This window comes from Natator depressus, chromosome 23 (assembly GCF_965152275.1).
Source record: "Natator depressus isolate rNatDep1 chromosome 23, rNatDep2.hap1, whole genome shotgun sequence".
NCBI lineage: Eukaryota > Metazoa > Chordata > Testudines > Cheloniidae > Natator > Natator depressus.
The window spans coordinates 1374869-1391145 of record NC_134256.1 but is presented as its reverse complement, the minus strand read 5'-3'; the positions used below and the strand labels follow the sequence as shown (position 1 = coordinate 1391145).

Genomic DNA, 16277 nt, shown 5'->3' with positions numbered 1-16277 from the left:
GACCTGGTTCTGTGGATCCTGCCGACTACGCCACTGTAACGAGGCTGGTTCTGGCGGGACCCCACGGAGAGGCGCCGATTCGGGACAAACTGGTTCCAGCAGGGCACTCACAGCCCCAGGCTGGGGTTTCTGTGCCCACCAAGGCAAACCAAACCAGCCAGACAGAGAGGACTTTGGTCTCACCCCACTGGCTAACCACAAGTCACACAAGCTATTCCCTCAGACACCCCAGTTTCCCAGTATCCTCACCAGTGCCACTCGTTATGGGGACAAAGGGTTATGAAAACCAATACCCCAGTAAAAGAACAAAGGTTCTCTCGATCCCAAAGGACCAAGCCCCAGACCCAGGTCAATATACAAGTCAGACCTTATCCACAAATCACGCTGTTCCAAACCTTAAGAATCTAAAATCTAAAGGTTTATTCATAAAACGAAAAAGATAGAGATGAGAGCTAGAATGGGTTAAATGGAATCAATTACACACAGTAATGGCACAGTTCTTGGCTCAGGCTTGTAGCAGGGATGGAATAAACGGCAGGTTCAAATCAAGTCTCTGGAGAACATCCCTAGCTGGGATGGGTCATTCAGTCCTTCGTTCAAAGCTTCAGTGTAGCAAAGTCCCTCCAGAGATAAGAAGCAGGCAGTTGTCACGGAGTCCCCAGGCGATGCTCTGGAACTGCTCCCTACGAAGCCAGGCAGGACACTGGGGGAGCCTCCTCTCTGGGAGCAGACTGTCTGCAGGGCAAACAGCTTACACATCTTCCACCTTCCTGGGTCTGACCTCAGAGCATTCAGCATCCTCTGCCCCTCCGTGTGCTTCCCACAGCGAGTCCGTCCAGGCGGGATCCTGAGGAAGCCAGAGCGTCCTGCCCCCCAACTCCGCAGTCAGACGGGACTCTCAGCCAGCCAGTAAAACAGAGGTTTATTAGATGACAGGAACATGGTCTAACACAGAGCTTGTAGGTGCAGAGAACAGGACCCCTCAGCCGGATCCATTTTGGGGGGCAGTGAACCAGACAACCAGGTCTGCCCTTCACTCCTCGTCCCCAGCCAGACCCAAACTGAAAATCCCTCCAGCCCCTCCTCCTCTGGGCTTTGTCCCTTTCCCGGGCCAGGAGGTCACCTGATTCCTTTGTTCTCCAACCCTTTAGCTCTCACCTTGCAGGGGGGAAGGGCCAGGCCATCAGTGGCCAGGAAACAGGGTGTCGGCCATTCTCTGTGTCCAGACCCCTGCACACACCTGCCCTCTAGGGCTCTGCAAGGATCATACACCCTTACCCCACCACCTAGATACTTAAGAACTGCCTAGGGGAAACAGAGGCATCCCCACAATATACAGAGAAAACATTAAGAACAGTCCCACTTCGTCACATTCACTAACGGGCATTTCACATCCTGGAGGGGAAGAGGTTTTCTGTGAACGCCCTTCCCTGCCTCTCCCAAGAGACGATTCGTCCAGGCCCATCCCAGCACCAGAACGTTCAGGTTCCAGGGGAGCAAATCGGCTTGGCCCGCTGGCTTTGTCGGAGTTAGGGCCGATTTACCCCAGCTGGGGATTGTATTTCTCCAGCACAGACCTAACGCCTTCAAAAGCTACCTGGGCTTCCGTTCCACCGCCAGGTGCTGCATACTGAGCAGCAGGAGGGCTCAGCTGTGCTGGCTGTTACCTGGAGGACACTGACTAGAGCATTACTGCAGGCCAGGAACCTGTTTGGAGCTTTGCCCTCCAGCTCCACAGCAGGGGGGCGCTCCACCGGCTGTTCACGGCTGCCAGATGTAATGCCTCCCCCAAGCTGGGCCATGGAGAGTGCTGCAGATACAGACGCTGCGGTGACCGGAGGACACAGATCCCCTGTCTGCAGCTCAGAGCCTCAGACTCTGCACGAAAGCAGTGTCTTTGCAGGGGACATGACCCATCAGATCTGAGCTATCTTTACACAAGGCCTCAGCCTTTCCCCCACCTACCTCTCGGGGGTTCCTGGGTATTTCGCTGGGTGCTCAGACCTCCCCGGCCAGTGTCTCTCACCCAGACTGGCACAGCCCATGACCGGAGACACTGCCCAGCTCCAAGCACTGGCGGAGGGAGGAAGTGGCTGGCCAGGAGACTAGCTCTTCCCCAGTTTCCTCCTCTGTCAGCCTCCCAGCAAGAGCTCAAGCAGACCCTGGAGCCTTCCCATCACAGGTGGGGGGGGGGGGGGGGGGTTCCCCCTGCTTCCCACCCATCCCCCACCAAGCACTCTGCGCTGCACAGGCCAGGTTACCTTGGGTGCTTGAAGAGCTCACTGCCATGGTCGGGGGCTGCGGCAGGCCCGGCCACACTGGCCCCTGCTGCGTACATCTTCGGCCAGTAGCCTCGGCTCTGGCTGCCCACGCTGACAGCAGGAGAAGGCTCCCTCCTCTTGTTCCCGGGCCGCCCCCCAGTCTCGTGCAGGCTGGCGTAGTGGGCAGAGCCCGGCAGGGCTTTGGGCAGCTGGTCTCTCTGTGGCCCCAGGCGGGGGGGCTTGGGGTAGAGCGTGGTGTCAATGCCGCTATCGCTGGAGCCCCCCTTGGAGACGGGGTCTGGCTCCCCCTCGGCAGGGTCGGGCGTGTCAAACCAGCGCTCGTCGCTGTGGCTGCTGGAGGCGTTGCTGGACAGCGTGTTGCTGCTGGAGTGGCTGGAGTACGGAGCCTCGCCCTGCAAAGACAGCCCCGCTGCGGGTCACTGGAGAGCGGCCAACGGGACTCCTGCTGCGCGCCCACCACGGGGGTCTGAGCCCTGTCCAGCCTTCTCCGCCAGGGACCCCCTAGGGATTGAACCTCACACCTCCAGAGGGCTCCAGGTACCTCGGCAGGGCTGGGGCCCTTTCAGGGGCTTCTTTCTGAGATGCTCAGATTGCTGGGTCTGGGGAAGGCGGGTGCAGTCCGGCGGGTCAGTAAGAGCGCCAGGGCTGGGCCCACGTCTGAGTTCCCTTGCACAGAGACTAGGCAGCGGTGCGCTCACTGGGGAGATCATGGGGACGGCGCAGCATCCCCAGGCAGGCCGGGGAGGGCGTACTGATGGGCTGGGGCATTCAGAAGCATCACCCGCAGCAGGATCGCTGTGCCCGGCGGGTTAGATGACAGCCATGCCCAGACTACGCTACAGCCCGCTGCGAAGACAGCCCGAGGGAGGCCGGCCTGCTTTGGGGATGCGAAGCAGCAGAGGCTCTTGTGCAGCACTGCAAAGCCGGGACAGACACCGAGCGGCTCCATTGCTCAGCCGCGGTGCCTGCAGCGGCCTCTCCTGCTGACAAATGGGTCTAACTGGACCAGTGACCGGCTCCGGACGCTCCTGGAGATTCGCTCCGGTGGGTGTTGCTCTCAGGATATAGCCCGCCCCTTCCTAAAGCACACAGTGCTGGGAACCATGCTGACCACACAATCCGGGGCAGCGTTTCCTGCCTGGCCCCCACCCCCAGAACAACAGCTCCTAGACTCAGCTCCCCTTCAACTGGGGGCAGACGCTGATGCGGGGCTCAGCTTCCCTGGGGTATCTGCCCCGGCACGGTCGCCTCCCCCAGGGCCAGACCTTTTCACTAGGCCTCTGCACGAGAGAAACTCTACGAGCCGAGCTGGCTGCTTCTCACCAGGGGAGAGCCAGGACATCCCTGTGGCTCGCTGGGGCTGGGGCAGGAGCAGGGCAGAGGGGCCTGCCTGCTGTAACAGCTCCCATGCACCATGTGCTGCAGCCCACGTGACCCGGCAGGACACTCGCACCCGGGAGAACGCAGTGAGTAGCCTGGGGCCGGATTCAGGGAGAAGCTCCACTCACTTTGGAAGGCCGGTTGGGAGAATCCTTTCCTGCCAGCTCCTGTCTGCTGGGCCGCTTGGTCATGCTGCTCCCCGTCGCAGCAGGGAGCCGGGACTGCACCGGCACGTGCCACAGGGGCTCTGCAACAATCCACCACCACGCCACATCAGGAATGACATGCACAGCAGGCCCCGTGGATCCCAGCGCACCCACCAACGGCCTGCGGCATGTCAGACTGCACCGGCAGCCTCCCTGGGGCAGAAGGCGCCAGCCTGTAACCGGAGTGCAGTGCACAGGGCAGGGAGGGGGCAGCTTTAGGGAGCTGGTAATTAGCCACGGCTAGAACATCGCCCCCTGCGACGGGAGCCACTAGGGGACAGGACACTGCTCCTCCCTTGCCCAGCCCAGCCCCCATTACCGCAGCACTGGCCTCTCCCAGAAGGAAGAGCACCTCCCGCTCAACACTGACGCTACCTCCCAGCCGCACACAGGGATTTCCAGAGAAATCCCCGCCGAGCCGCACCCTAAGCCATACCGCTGGAGGGGACCCTCCCAAGGAGTGAGTCCACCAGGGCCGCGGCAGAGCCTGCTGGCGGACACGCCAAGCTGGTGCCCACACAGCTGTGCTGCCCTAGCTGGTCAGAGGGATTTTGCTTTGCTCATAATCCCACCAAAGGAAATCTCCCCGCTTGCTCTCCCGTTGCTGATACAGACCAGCTGTGTGCAGCTGATCCCCGGTGTCTGTTCTAAGGGCTTGTCTCGGCCACCCCTTCATGCTGAGTGGGGCTAGGGCCCTGTTCCTGCAACCCCCCAGCCTCACGAACATTAACCTGCTCATTGGCTCACCACCTGAGGGCAGGAAGAGCGGAGACACAGAGAGGGGAACATTTTCATAGTACCCAGGTGACTTAGCCACGTAAGTCCCATTTCCAAAACAGGCATGGAGGAGCCTAAGTCACCTAGGCGCTTGGAAAATGTGCCCCAGAGAGATTGAGGCATACCTTGACTCAGGGCTGACTGGCCAATCTGAGACACCTCAAAGGGGCCCACTGTACACAAGGCAGAGATTGGCACCTCCACCTGGTCCCCAAACCACCTGTGCCCAGCAAGCCTGAGGCACGCCAAGTGCCAGCCCAGCGCCTCCCCGGATACCGCTGCAAAGAGAAGCAAGCAAAGGATGGTTCAGCAAGGGGTAAACCATTCACCAAAGCGGGAACCAATCCAGTTCTAACCCCCTGTTAATGACAGGGACCTGGAGAACTTTAACAGCTCCAGTCCCTCGGGGGCAGCTTTCCTGCCAGCCAGAACAGCTGCTGAGTCTGGCTGGATCCAGTGGGTTCTGGGTGTCTGACTCTGGGGAGGACCAAGGTGCGCCAGGCAGACAGGACACCTGGTCTCTACTCCCAGCTCAGCCCATGACCTGCCTTGGGGAAACTGCCTCTATGGGCCTCTGTTCTCCTCCCGCTGTGTGAGGCAGCGCCCGGCACAACAGAGGCCCTGGCCGCTGGTGGTAACTGGGCCTACACATTCATTGGGAGCTCAACTGTAAGAAGCATGTGAAAGTTCACAACAGATCCCAAAACCTCGAACTTTTGGCCTGCTGGGGAATGAACGATGGAAAATAGGTCAAGTTGGTTTCAGTAACAAATGTTATGAACAAGGGCAAGAAAACCCGACAGAGGCTGAGCCAGTCCAAACCACCACCAGCATGAGTGACTCATGGACCGGGTTAACATCACGCTTCTAAAAACAGACCATGTGGAGCCAGAAATTAATGCACCAAAATTGGTGCGTGGGATATTAGGCCTAATGGTCGGCCGGAATAACGAGGGACAAACTATGCCACCGGATTTTCCCCTTTCAGGGGTTCTTAAAAAGAGACTGAGAATCTCAGCAGCTCCGGTCTCACCTCCCAAGGCTGAGGGAGCCGAGCAGACCGAAGGGTTTCCATCACGAGAGGGTGGCCAGCAGGCCTCACTCCCGTTTAAGGAGCTGTGTGTTTCACCTCAGCCCATGGTGGGGACAGCTCATTGCCACCAGAGCCGAGCCTCTTCCGTTCCCCGTCCCTGCTGTGTTACGCTCTTCCCCTCGATTTCTTTCCTCCTGTCCTGTCTCTCACTCTCTCAGCTTCTAATCAAAGCCTGAAACCAGCTACACAGCCTCAGCACAGCCAGATGAGACGGCCAGTGCCCTGCCCGAGGACGATGTCCCTGAGCAGAATGGGAACCGGGGTCCAAGCACCAGCTGCCCCGGAGGACCTGCCAGCCAAAGCATCCATTCGTAACTGACCAGCAGTCCAGTGTCCCAGAGACATCACCCAAAGCCGCCTTTCCCCCCTTTGCTATCCGTCCCCTCCTCCACATCGGGTCTGTCTGTTACAAACAAGAGCAGCGAATACCCTTCACATACTTCAGCACTGAGTAAAATTACCTCTCTCCTCTGCACCAATGCAAGGTTGGTAATGAAAAGAGGAGATGCCAATATTTTGCCTCCAAAAGGAGAGAGGCTTAAATAGGTTTTGCTGAAGTTTGTCTGGTATAACTCGAGTTCGGTTTCACTCTAAATGCTCGTTTTAATTTCTTGGGATCTTTGTGTTTGAGCAATAAACTTTCAGCTTTAGAACAAATGCTTCTGGGTGTTTGCCAGACACCCGAGGAACCCTCCCCCCCTGAACCTTTTCAGCACTGTTCTAACGTCGGACACGAGAGAGTTTATCACACCTGTAACTCCTCTGATCCTTGGGATGAATACATCAGGCCGCTAGCCCGGCTTCAGTAACCTGGCTGGCTGAGCAGCCCAGCAGAGCGAGAGACAGCGCACTGAGGCTCTTCTAGGGAAGATGGGGCTGGACAAAGCCAGCCCCCAAAGCACACCGGCTGGGAATTTTAACATCCCGTCTCTAATAGCTTCGAGTTTCTGCCATCGTGAGGCAGCCGCTCCCAGAGTCCGCAGGCGTGCAGCTCCCACAGCGGGTGCTGGGAGACAGGATCAGCCTGGTTAGCTTCTGAACGGCTGTTGTATCAACGCCCCACCTGCGGGGCTCTCACCTCAGAGCAACCCCGTCAGAGCCTGCTGGACACAGGATCTATAAATAAATAGTCTCCCACTTGGCTGGCGGAACAAAAGCAAATTAGCAATCACTGACCCATTGAGGGGCTGGGGCCAGATCAGCAGAGAAACACCAGGAGAAATCCAGAGTCTGCTTTTCAGCATGTTTCTATTCATTGATTTCTCCCCCTCTCGAAAACAGCCAATTGAGAGTGGAGAGGAGAAAGGCATGGAACCCTCCTGCAGAGCTGATGGCAGACCTGATCCGTGGGACTCACCGCTGCAGGCTATTACCAAGGCCAGGAGCTCAGTAAAGATTTGTCAGGACAGCAGAGTGGACACAGCACCGGCCTGGGAGTCTGGAGACCTGGGTTCTATTCCCAGTTCTGCCACTGTCTTGCCACATGACCATGGGCAATTATGTGTCTCAGTTTCCCCTCCCCCCATCTGCCTCAACCCTAACGACCCCTTCCCCCCACCACGCCCAGCCTGACCCTCAGCGGCGGGGCTGCCGGCCTGCCCCTGACCGAGCAGGGACAGCCAGTGGCATAGGAGGCAGGGCCACCTCCCTGGCCCCCGCACCAGCTGGGCAGGGTTCAACACGTCAGTCTAGGGTGCACAGAGCAAAGAGGTGGCTGGGGAGTTTAGCTCCCAAATCAAGAGAAGACACAGCTGCTGCGGAGACTGCATCATGCCGCAGGCTCCATTCCGGCCTGAAAGCAAGGGAAACCCTCGGGGAATCATAGTGGAGCCTACGTGCCCAAGTCGTTTTGCATTTGCTGGGTTCAAATGCTTCAAACCCCAAGGCGAGTGCACTGGTAACTGCGCCAGTGTGAGGGAGCCTTACCCGGCTTGTGTCTCTCCATGGTGCTCTCCTGACTGGGGAGCCCCCCGGATGAGGAATCGCCGCTCGAGGTCACTTCGGGGCTATAGTGCTGTTCCAACGGCAGCAAAGGACGTTGAGAGGCTGCATATCTGCGAAGGGAACGGGAGGTGTGACAGATGAAGCCGGCAAACTCAGGCTGTTAAAATAATCCTGTGTTCTCATTAGCAGGTTTTTTAAAAGCCAGGATTCAGGCTCGGGCGGGGGAGGAGGAAGGGGAAAAGCTGAGAGCTGAGTAAGAGGCAGAATGTGCAATGAAAACCCTTGTGAAGTCTTGCCGCTGAACACAGGCACCAGGCAGACCCCCTAAAATAATGGATGAGCCGGAGGGACACAGCACGGAGCCTGGAATTGCAGGCCAGGGGAGCAGCCATCCGAACTCACCAGGGCTACAGTAAATCCGACATTGCCTGGGGGCTGTGTGCAGGAATAAGCCAGCGCAGTATGCGTCAGGCAACGGACAGCCAAAGACCCTGTCTGAGCAAACACAAACCCCAATGCGGGGGACAGAGAACAGGTCGTTGCTGGGGAGAGACCCCCCAGAGCTCTCTGAGGAGCAGGGTACAGCTGGGCCTTTCTCCACCACATGCCCACGCCCCGGGAGTCACGTGCTGCGGTGGCTCCCGCACTGGAGCCGGTTCATTAGCAGTCTGCTCAGCCGGCGCTCGACGGCTCCATTTCCCTCACCGGCGCCACCCCGTGGCTGTTCCCACTGGGAGCTCTCTGGGGCAGGAGCTGGGTCTCACTATGTGTCCGTGCATCGCCCAGCCCAGCGGGCCCCTCTGTTCTCGGTCAGGGGGCGTCCGTGCATCGCCCAGCCCGACGGGGCCCCCTGCTCACGGTCAGGGGGTGTCTGTGCAGTGCCTGGCCTGATGGGGCTCTGATCTCAGTTGGGGGGTGTCCAGGGCGTTTCCCCAGCTGGATCATGGCTACTGAGCACAGCTCTCCCAAGCGAATGCTACCAGTGAGGTGGCTGGTGAGTGGATCCCTGCACGTCCTGTGGCTGTGCTCTGTGCAGGTGAAAGCAGCTGGCCAGACCCCATTATAAACACACACTGCTCTTTGCCAGGTCCAGGGGCACTCGGCTCTGGTTTCAGAGCTCAGGTAAAGGCTGCTGGGGCTCACCAGGCGGGCAGAGGGATGGGATCAGCCCAGAAAGGAAGAGTAACTCCTGTAACAGGCCAGTGCATGACAGTCACCTCTGGGGCTGCTGCTCCCATCTTCCCATATGCTCAGTATTCTACAGAAAGGGGATCGGCACCGTACGTGGCTCCTGTCCCGGCCGCAGGACTACAGCGTGCCGAGTGGACTCCTGCTCACCCAGCACTGGACAGGACCCTGGATTGTCAATGGGGAGGAGTTCTGCTGAGCCAGGGCAGAGTAAAAGCTGCAGTAACTGGCCGTGAGAATGACGCGTCACCCCCCTCCTGGTGAAGCAGAGTTGCCACTTCCCGGCTCCCTTGGCCCGGCGTACGCCGTTCTGGCCAGGGCTCAGAGCATCTTCTCACGAGGGGGAGGGTGGATGTGTTAATTGCTGGCAATGGAAGATCCCCTCTGTGCAATACGGGACACAGTGAAATGGGCACTCCCCTCGACATCGCTCCAGGCTTGCCGGCAGCTAGACGGGCTATCAGACTCGCGCAGCGGGGTGGAGAGGTTAGCACCTTTCCCCTGTTCCTTAGCCTACCTTTCTGGGGATGGCTTATAGCGGGTGTAAGCGGTTCCTCCCGAGCCTGGAGTTGAGAAGCTGCCTGACGGCTGCCGATAGGGCTGGGCTCTCTCTGCCCCTGCTGGGGAGGAGGCGGTGGAGGCATGTGGCGTCTCAGGGAAGCTAACCGGCCTGGTTCAAAGAGACGCACACAGAGAAAGAAAGGCTTTCAGTGCTTGGTCTGCCCTAAAGATTCAAACATCCCGAGCCAGAAATCCCCCAGAAACCCAGCCCAGCTCTGTGCACTTCCTCCTGCAGCAACCAGCTGGAGAATCCCAGAAAGTACCAAGACTCGGGCCCAAAAGAACAAGAGCAAGGCAAGTAGTGAGCAAGTGTGATGGCCAGTGGAGCTGGAGAACATGGACAGTGCAGAGAGCGGTCACCGGGACGTGCGTCTGCACAGGTGCGTGGACGTTCACTCCTTGGTGAATGGCAGGGGACACTTCCCCCCAGCCGTAACACATCACTGCATGCAAGAGTCCCTGGCAAGTGACACGGAGTTGCACTGGATGCTACTGCTGGGGCTGTCCCAGCTCAGCCCCCCCCCTGCGCTGCTAGCCACCCCGTCTCACCACATTCACCCTTTCTGCTTCCCGTTCTCAGCTGGAGAGAAGGAGACACTAATGCAAAGGGAGGCCCTGACGTGCATTAAAGGGCTGGCGCAATGCTGCTAGGGTTCTCAGGAGTTCGTACTGACCAGCCCCTCCCTCGCCGGAAGGGAGTTGGAATGCAAAAGGACCACCACTGGCTGGGCGCGGCTAACGCAGGCTGGGGACTGCAGACCAGGCTCTCAACAGGGAGCGAGATCAAAGGCTGCCGGTTCAATCTGCCCCCAAAAGCTGGAATCCCAGTGTTCAGGAAGGTACGAAAGGGCCGTTCAGACAGGAGCCCCCCACACCCTGGGATAACCAGCTTGGAAGAGGCAGATTTCCACCATCTGTAGCAATGTTTACAGTAAATTGGGTGTGCCATCTGCTAGGCCCCATTTTCACAGCCTGCTCCACCCACCGCAGGACCCTGGCCCAGGCAGGAGGGTGAACCTCAGTCAAGGCCACACAGCTGGGGGACACCGCAGTGCTCAGTTGTACACACGAGCCATTTCCGAAAGCCTCACGTACTGACCTCAGCGTCAGGCTCGTGCATCATGGCTCGCACTCACTCGTGCGCCGCACCACTCAGTCCCCACCCGCAGGTCACCCCACGGACTGCCCCTCGGCCCCTGCACCTCAGCCCCACCCCCCGCCTTACCTCTTGCTGGGCAAGGGCTGTGGCTCGCGGTACGGGACGACGGAGGCCTGTTTGGGGGGCCTCGTGAGGGACTGGGCATGGCTGAGGGGCGGGGGGTCTGCCCATTTGGCTGCCTGCGAGGAGTTGTGCGAGGCAGGGCCACTCCACTGCCATGCCGAGTTGCTGCGGTACGGCGGGCGGTGCCCCGTGGGCACGCTCTCCAGCTCTGCCTTGTGCTCCATGCTGCTCATTTCGAAGGACTCGGCCCATCCCCTGAAAAGCAAACAGCACTCGTTGCTGCGGGCACGCGAGACTCTCTGCATGTGAGCCCGGGCGGGCAGCTAATGCCGCCTCTTCCCCTGCCGAGGGGCCGCCCATGCAGCCGCAGAGGGAAGAGGCGCTGCTCCTTGGAGGTTGTGCTGCCTTCCCCAGCTCAGCACTGTGTTTAACCGCACAGCACTGTGCCAGCGGCAGCATCTCCCTGCTACTTGCCAGGACGACGCACAGGCAGCTGGAACGGAGGAGGTGACCTACTTAGCCACACGTGGGGAAAACCAGGACGCAGGAGCCTAAAGACGGACGGACAAAACCCTGCCCGCTGGGGGCTTCTCAGGCCAGGGTCCCTCGTGGCCCTTGGAGGGGAGTGTGCTGCGCCCCTCCCACCCACCCACAGCTCCCTCTCTGCGCGAGAAAGGCACCAAACGCCCCCAGGCTGGAATGCCAGAGACCACCCCGCTGAGTCTGATTTACAGCCGTCTCAGTGCTCGCGGCCCCGGCCTCCGTGGTTCATCGTCTCACTGCACCAGGTTACTCTGCTAACAGAGACGCTGCACTAGCCCACGGCTCTGCTTCGAAACCCTCCTACACATCCCATTTGCTGCAAAGGGGAAAAACCGTGTCTGGAGCAATTCCTGCCCCTGCACTAGCTAGGCCACAGCCGCAGGCTGCCAGAGGCTGGTGCGGGGCCCTCAGCAGCTGGTAACGGCTCAGCCTGGTGGAAGGGAGCCTGCACTGGCCCCCTCACTGCTTCATTTCATTATGGGCAGCGAGACAGCAGCACCGCCCGGCCTCGCCAGCGCAAACCTCCTCGGTTCGGTTCGGGGCAGGGAAATGAGCTGGAGCAAGAGAGTTCTCCAGATTTCTTCGCGTTACTGGGAGCTTTTTGTTCAAAACAGCCATGGGGGGAAGCCCTGAAGGACAACGGCTTGGGGATTGGCTGCCTATTGACAGGCAACAAGAGCCATGTTTAGGCTCCTGGACACCTGGCTTGATTTTCAGATGTGAGCAGCAACCGCCCTTCCCACTGACGGGGCTGTTGGTCTATGGACTTCGCACCCGCCATGGGAAGAGTTGGGCCGACGGGAAATGGCAACAGGTCTGGAGGAATCCAACTGTAAAGCCCAACGGTCCTAATTCTGCTGCTGCCGTTAAAAGCTGAGGTTACAGACGATCCCTGCCAAAGTAAGTAACCAATGGCCAGGAGCGAGAGTGGGCACCTTGGCGGATGGCAAATTCCACTGCACTTTAGTTGGACCCCTCGGCTTGCTGGGCAACATCCCTCTCAGCACTAGCAGAAACGAGTGCTGCACCCGCGCCCCAAGGAAGCCCAGGGGTTGACACTCAGGTGAGCACGGCAGGGCCACACCCGCCCTCCATGTGCGCTACGCTGAGACTCTCTCCTGGGAGGCGCTAAACAGCAGTGCGGACATGTGGAGCCGGGGGGTTTGGATGGGCTTGAGAGCCCGCGCTGCTGTCCTTAGCACGTCTGCCTGCCCAGCGTGAACCGGCCCTAAGAGCCTCATCCCACCCACCCAGCCAAGGCACAAGAAGGGCAGGAGGGTGCTCCATGCTGTCCATCTCCCGGGGCAGTTTGCTGCTGGCAGCCCTTTAGCTGCAATCCAGAGACCAACTGAGAAACAAGCCCTGATGCTATGAAACAGTTTCTCAGCCCTGCTGCTAACTGGGGCCTGCCACACAGTGAGGTCATTGCACAGCCCTGGGCTGGCAAGTCAGTGCACGAGCCAGCCTCTCGCTCCTCCCTCCTAGCGCAGTAACTAACTTCACACGCAAAACGACAACTTAGCACAACTCCCATTTAGCTGTGGCCATTACGGTACCTGCTCCCTGCTCTTAAGACATCAGCCGTCTGGCTCCCGAGCAGAAAACATGGCTCCCATCCCTGCAACACGCGACCACTCCAGGAGCCACCATTCATGAGCAGAGCTCGGTCCACGGCCGGGTTTGGGTTTTGATTTGGGAGGAGACGCTGCCTACAAGTTTATCACTGTCTGAACTTGCCCTGCAATGCCGCAGAGCAGGCGTGGCTTAGAAGTCAAAGCACAGAGAAAGCTGCAGGGGCCACATGCAAATCTGTTCATAAATGGGCCCAACTTAACCCTATCAAAGCCAGAGAACTCTGAGCAAGCCCCCCCCCAGTAACTCAGCTTGTCGTGCTAAGCGACTACAGCACAGACAGTCCTGGCCTTGCCAGCCAAAGCCAGTTGGCTCTCACGCGTCAGGGGTTAGCCAGGCTCATGGCCCCATCTTCCCCTGGCCCAGTGTCCTGCCAGCCATTGCCCCGGGGGCGGAGCCGGATGGCTTTGGGCCCCCGCTGTTTGCACTCCCATCAGTATGCTTTCCTTTTTAATGAAAGCTAACAGCAGCTCAGCTTCCCCCATGCCGCGGCGGAGCGGAGGGCCCGGGGAAGCGAGCCGAACATGAACGCCACGGCACCACAGCGCCTTGCAAAGCACGGCCCCCGGCGCTGCACTTCGGTAGCGCTAAGGCATGCCGGGAAACGCGTGTCAGCCCCTTGGCGAAGAGTGCTGGCGACGGCGCAGGGGCAGTACCTGCGAGGGACGCCGTCCTCGTGGGGCGGGATGATGACCACTTTCACCGTGACCGAGGTCCGCAACAAGTCGATCATCTGGTCGTGGGACAGCGTCACCACGGCAACTTTACAGATCTCCACCAGCCGGCTGCCCTGCCGGAGCCCCGCCTGCCACGCAAACCCGTAGTCCTCCACCTCGGCCACCGTCCCGTCATACTTCACGTGGAAGCCGAGCTGGCCCAGTCCGTTCCTCCTGAGGGTCATGTCGACTGTCTCGCAGCCCGAGGTCATGACCTGCGGAGGGCACATGGAGCAGCAATCCCAGCATCACCAGACCAGCAAATGGCCCCCACTGGGGCCATCTGTTTCAGCCAAAGCTGCCTGACAAACTAGCCTGCAGCCTCAGCCTCTCCTTTGGTGCCGGCTTCACCCCGCTGCCCCCCGACACTGCTCACAAGAGCTCAGGGGCTCGCGCTTGGCTTGGCACAGCAGGGAACCTGCTCGGATGCTGCCAACCTCTCGAGCTGAGCGCCATGGGGCAGTCTGACCACGTGCCCAGTGTGGAGGTCCAGGTTTCACCGACAGGCTCTGCACCCTGCTCATGCTCCTCTGCCACAATACGCGTGCATTTGCACTGGTGTTTTTCACTGAATGCTGCCCTTTACCTTCCTCCCAGTCCCCAGACTCAACAGAGAGCTAACAGCTAGCACCCCTGGGAACCAGGCCACCACTTTGCTGCTGGTTGCTTCATGGAGATCAGCTGGTTGTGGGTAGCCCCTCTAACACGGCGTGTGCAAACCCATGTCCTGCAGCGCTCGCAGCCGGCATTCTGTGCACAGGGTGCTCCCCTATGCTGGGCTCCTGTTCATTTCACCTCTGCCTGCCAGCAGGGGGCCTGCTGGGCTCCCCCTCGCACCCCAAGATGTTGGAGAGAGGAATCAGGCCCATGGAGATGAAGTCCCAGGCAGATGGCCTGACCCTGGGCTGACTGTGCCTGGATCAGCTGCTGCTCACTGCCCAGGAAACGGGGTCTGCACACAGTGGGCGAATGAATACGAACGAGGAGACAGGGGCCCGAGACAGTCACTTGGAATCCCGCAGCGACATGGGCCCATGTGTGACCCCACCACACCCACTGGCAGCTGAAAACATTCTGCCCACACCACTGAGGAGGCAGTTTGACTAGCAGGCAGCCGGGACGCCTGGGTTCCATCCCCGGCTCTAGGAGGGGAGTGGGGTCTGGTGGGTAGGAGCAGGGGGGCTGGGAGCCAGGACTCCTGGGTTCTCTCCCGAGCTGCGCCACTGATCTGGTGTGTGTCAACTTGGACAGCCTACCTCCCCTCTCACTCCTTTCGTCGGTCTCATCAATTAAGAGCGGAGGCTCTCTGCGCAATGGGGCCCCCGGGCGTGACACTAATACACCAGCCAGCTTTGCTCCTACCTTGAGTCGCTGCACTATCTCCTTGATGTCCTCGGGGCTGCTGTCCGCGGCCTGGATGGAGACATGGTCCCCTCTGCCGTAGAAGATCCGGAGGGTGCTGGGGTCAGGAGTCCAGCCGATCACATCCCTGCAGAAGCAGTTGAACACCACCTCCTTGGTGGCGAGGTCCAGCAGGACGATGAACTCGTTGGAGATGGCCAAGATGCACTCGATCTCCACCCCCTGAGCAAAGTCCTGGGCTGAGACGCGCCAAGCGATGGCCCCGCTACTGTACTGCTCCGCCCCCACACGCGCCTTCGTCTTCTCCTTCTTCTTGGAAGTCAGGGAGATCAAGTTGAATTTCCCCGTGGAGTCGATGGGCGTGTTAGTGACACAGTTCTCTGCCAGGTCCTTCAGGTACTCCTGCCTGGTGCGCGTCGCCATGGTGTGGAACTTGTCAGACTTGTGTGCGGCATTCTCAGCATTGATCACCTTGGCCAGTAAGAAGTCTCTAAAGATGTCAGACTTGCGGAAGGTGACGCCGCTGGGGATGGGGGGGCCGAAGGGGGGAGCATCTTTGGATCTGGTCACAGCCACGCTTAGGAAACGAAGGGGAGGAGAAAAACCACTTAGAAGAGCTGTCTCCTGCTAGCGCAGCAGCTTCAGGACACATCGTGTGTCTTCCCGGATAGGGCTAGCTGTGCAAAACTGGCTAGGGGTTTCTGTGCGCCCGAAGGAAGGCGCCTTTCGGAGGGCAGGTGCTCAACCCCAGCTGAAACTCAGGCCCCTGAAAGGCGCCTCCAAGTAAGGCACCAGCTCCCGTAGCCCCAGTCTTCTTCGAGCGATTCACGGAGCTGGCATCAGAAAGCCTCTGTTCCCAGAGCAGAACGGCAGGAGAAACATTAACTCAAGCCACCCACACCTCCCCCACCCAGTGACTGCCTGGAGCATTCAGTCATGTTCGCTCCCACACAGTGCCAACATAGCCCGAGACCTCAGGTCAGAGCCTCGCCAGTGCAAACAGGCATCCTTCCACCCCAGCCCCTGCGGCCAGTTGAGCAGAAGAGCAGACAGCACCATCCCGGTGCAGAAAGCCAAGGGGCGCGGGCGGTGACACAGAACCCGAGCTGGCAGCCGCGAGCCAGGTGTCTAAAAGCTAACGGTGGGTTAGCAGCAGGTGAGGCTTACCTATAGCAAACGTTATCAGTGCAAGGGCTGTGGACTCTGACAATAATAAAGACATGCTGGAAGTGTGAGCGGATATTCTGGGGGGTGAAAGGCAACGCTCCAGGCTCCTGGAAGATGATTGTGACTATGTCGTTTCCTATGTGCCGCTTCCTGAGTAGCTACCAAGGTAAGAACACACACACGTGTTAGTGCCCCGGGTGCCGC

At 59.4% G+C, this 16277-nt stretch overlaps 1 protein-coding gene across 3 annotated transcripts in view; it reads right to left on the bottom strand.

Moving 5' to 3' along the window:
• Positions 1-16277, bottom strand: part of SIPA1L3 (signal induced proliferation associated 1 like 3) — an 83548-nt gene that overhangs the window by 12642 nt on the left and 54629 nt on the right. For all 3 annotated transcript variants that reach the window (XM_074937731.1, XM_074937730.1, XM_074937732.1), the window contains 8 exons: positions 16074-16231; positions 14907-15483; positions 13485-13759; positions 10657-10908; positions 9388-9540; positions 7665-7792; positions 3791-3909; positions 2262-2674 (listed from right to left, as the gene is read on the bottom strand). In XM_074937731.1, the coding sequence (XP_074793832.1) occupies positions 2262-2674; positions 3791-3909; positions 7665-7792; positions 9388-9540; positions 10657-10908; positions 13485-13759; positions 14907-15483; positions 16074-16231 (2075 nt within the window). The remainder of the gene's footprint in view (positions 1-2261; positions 2675-3790; positions 3910-7664; positions 7793-9387; positions 9541-10656; positions 10909-13484; positions 13760-14906; positions 15484-16073; positions 16232-16277) is intronic.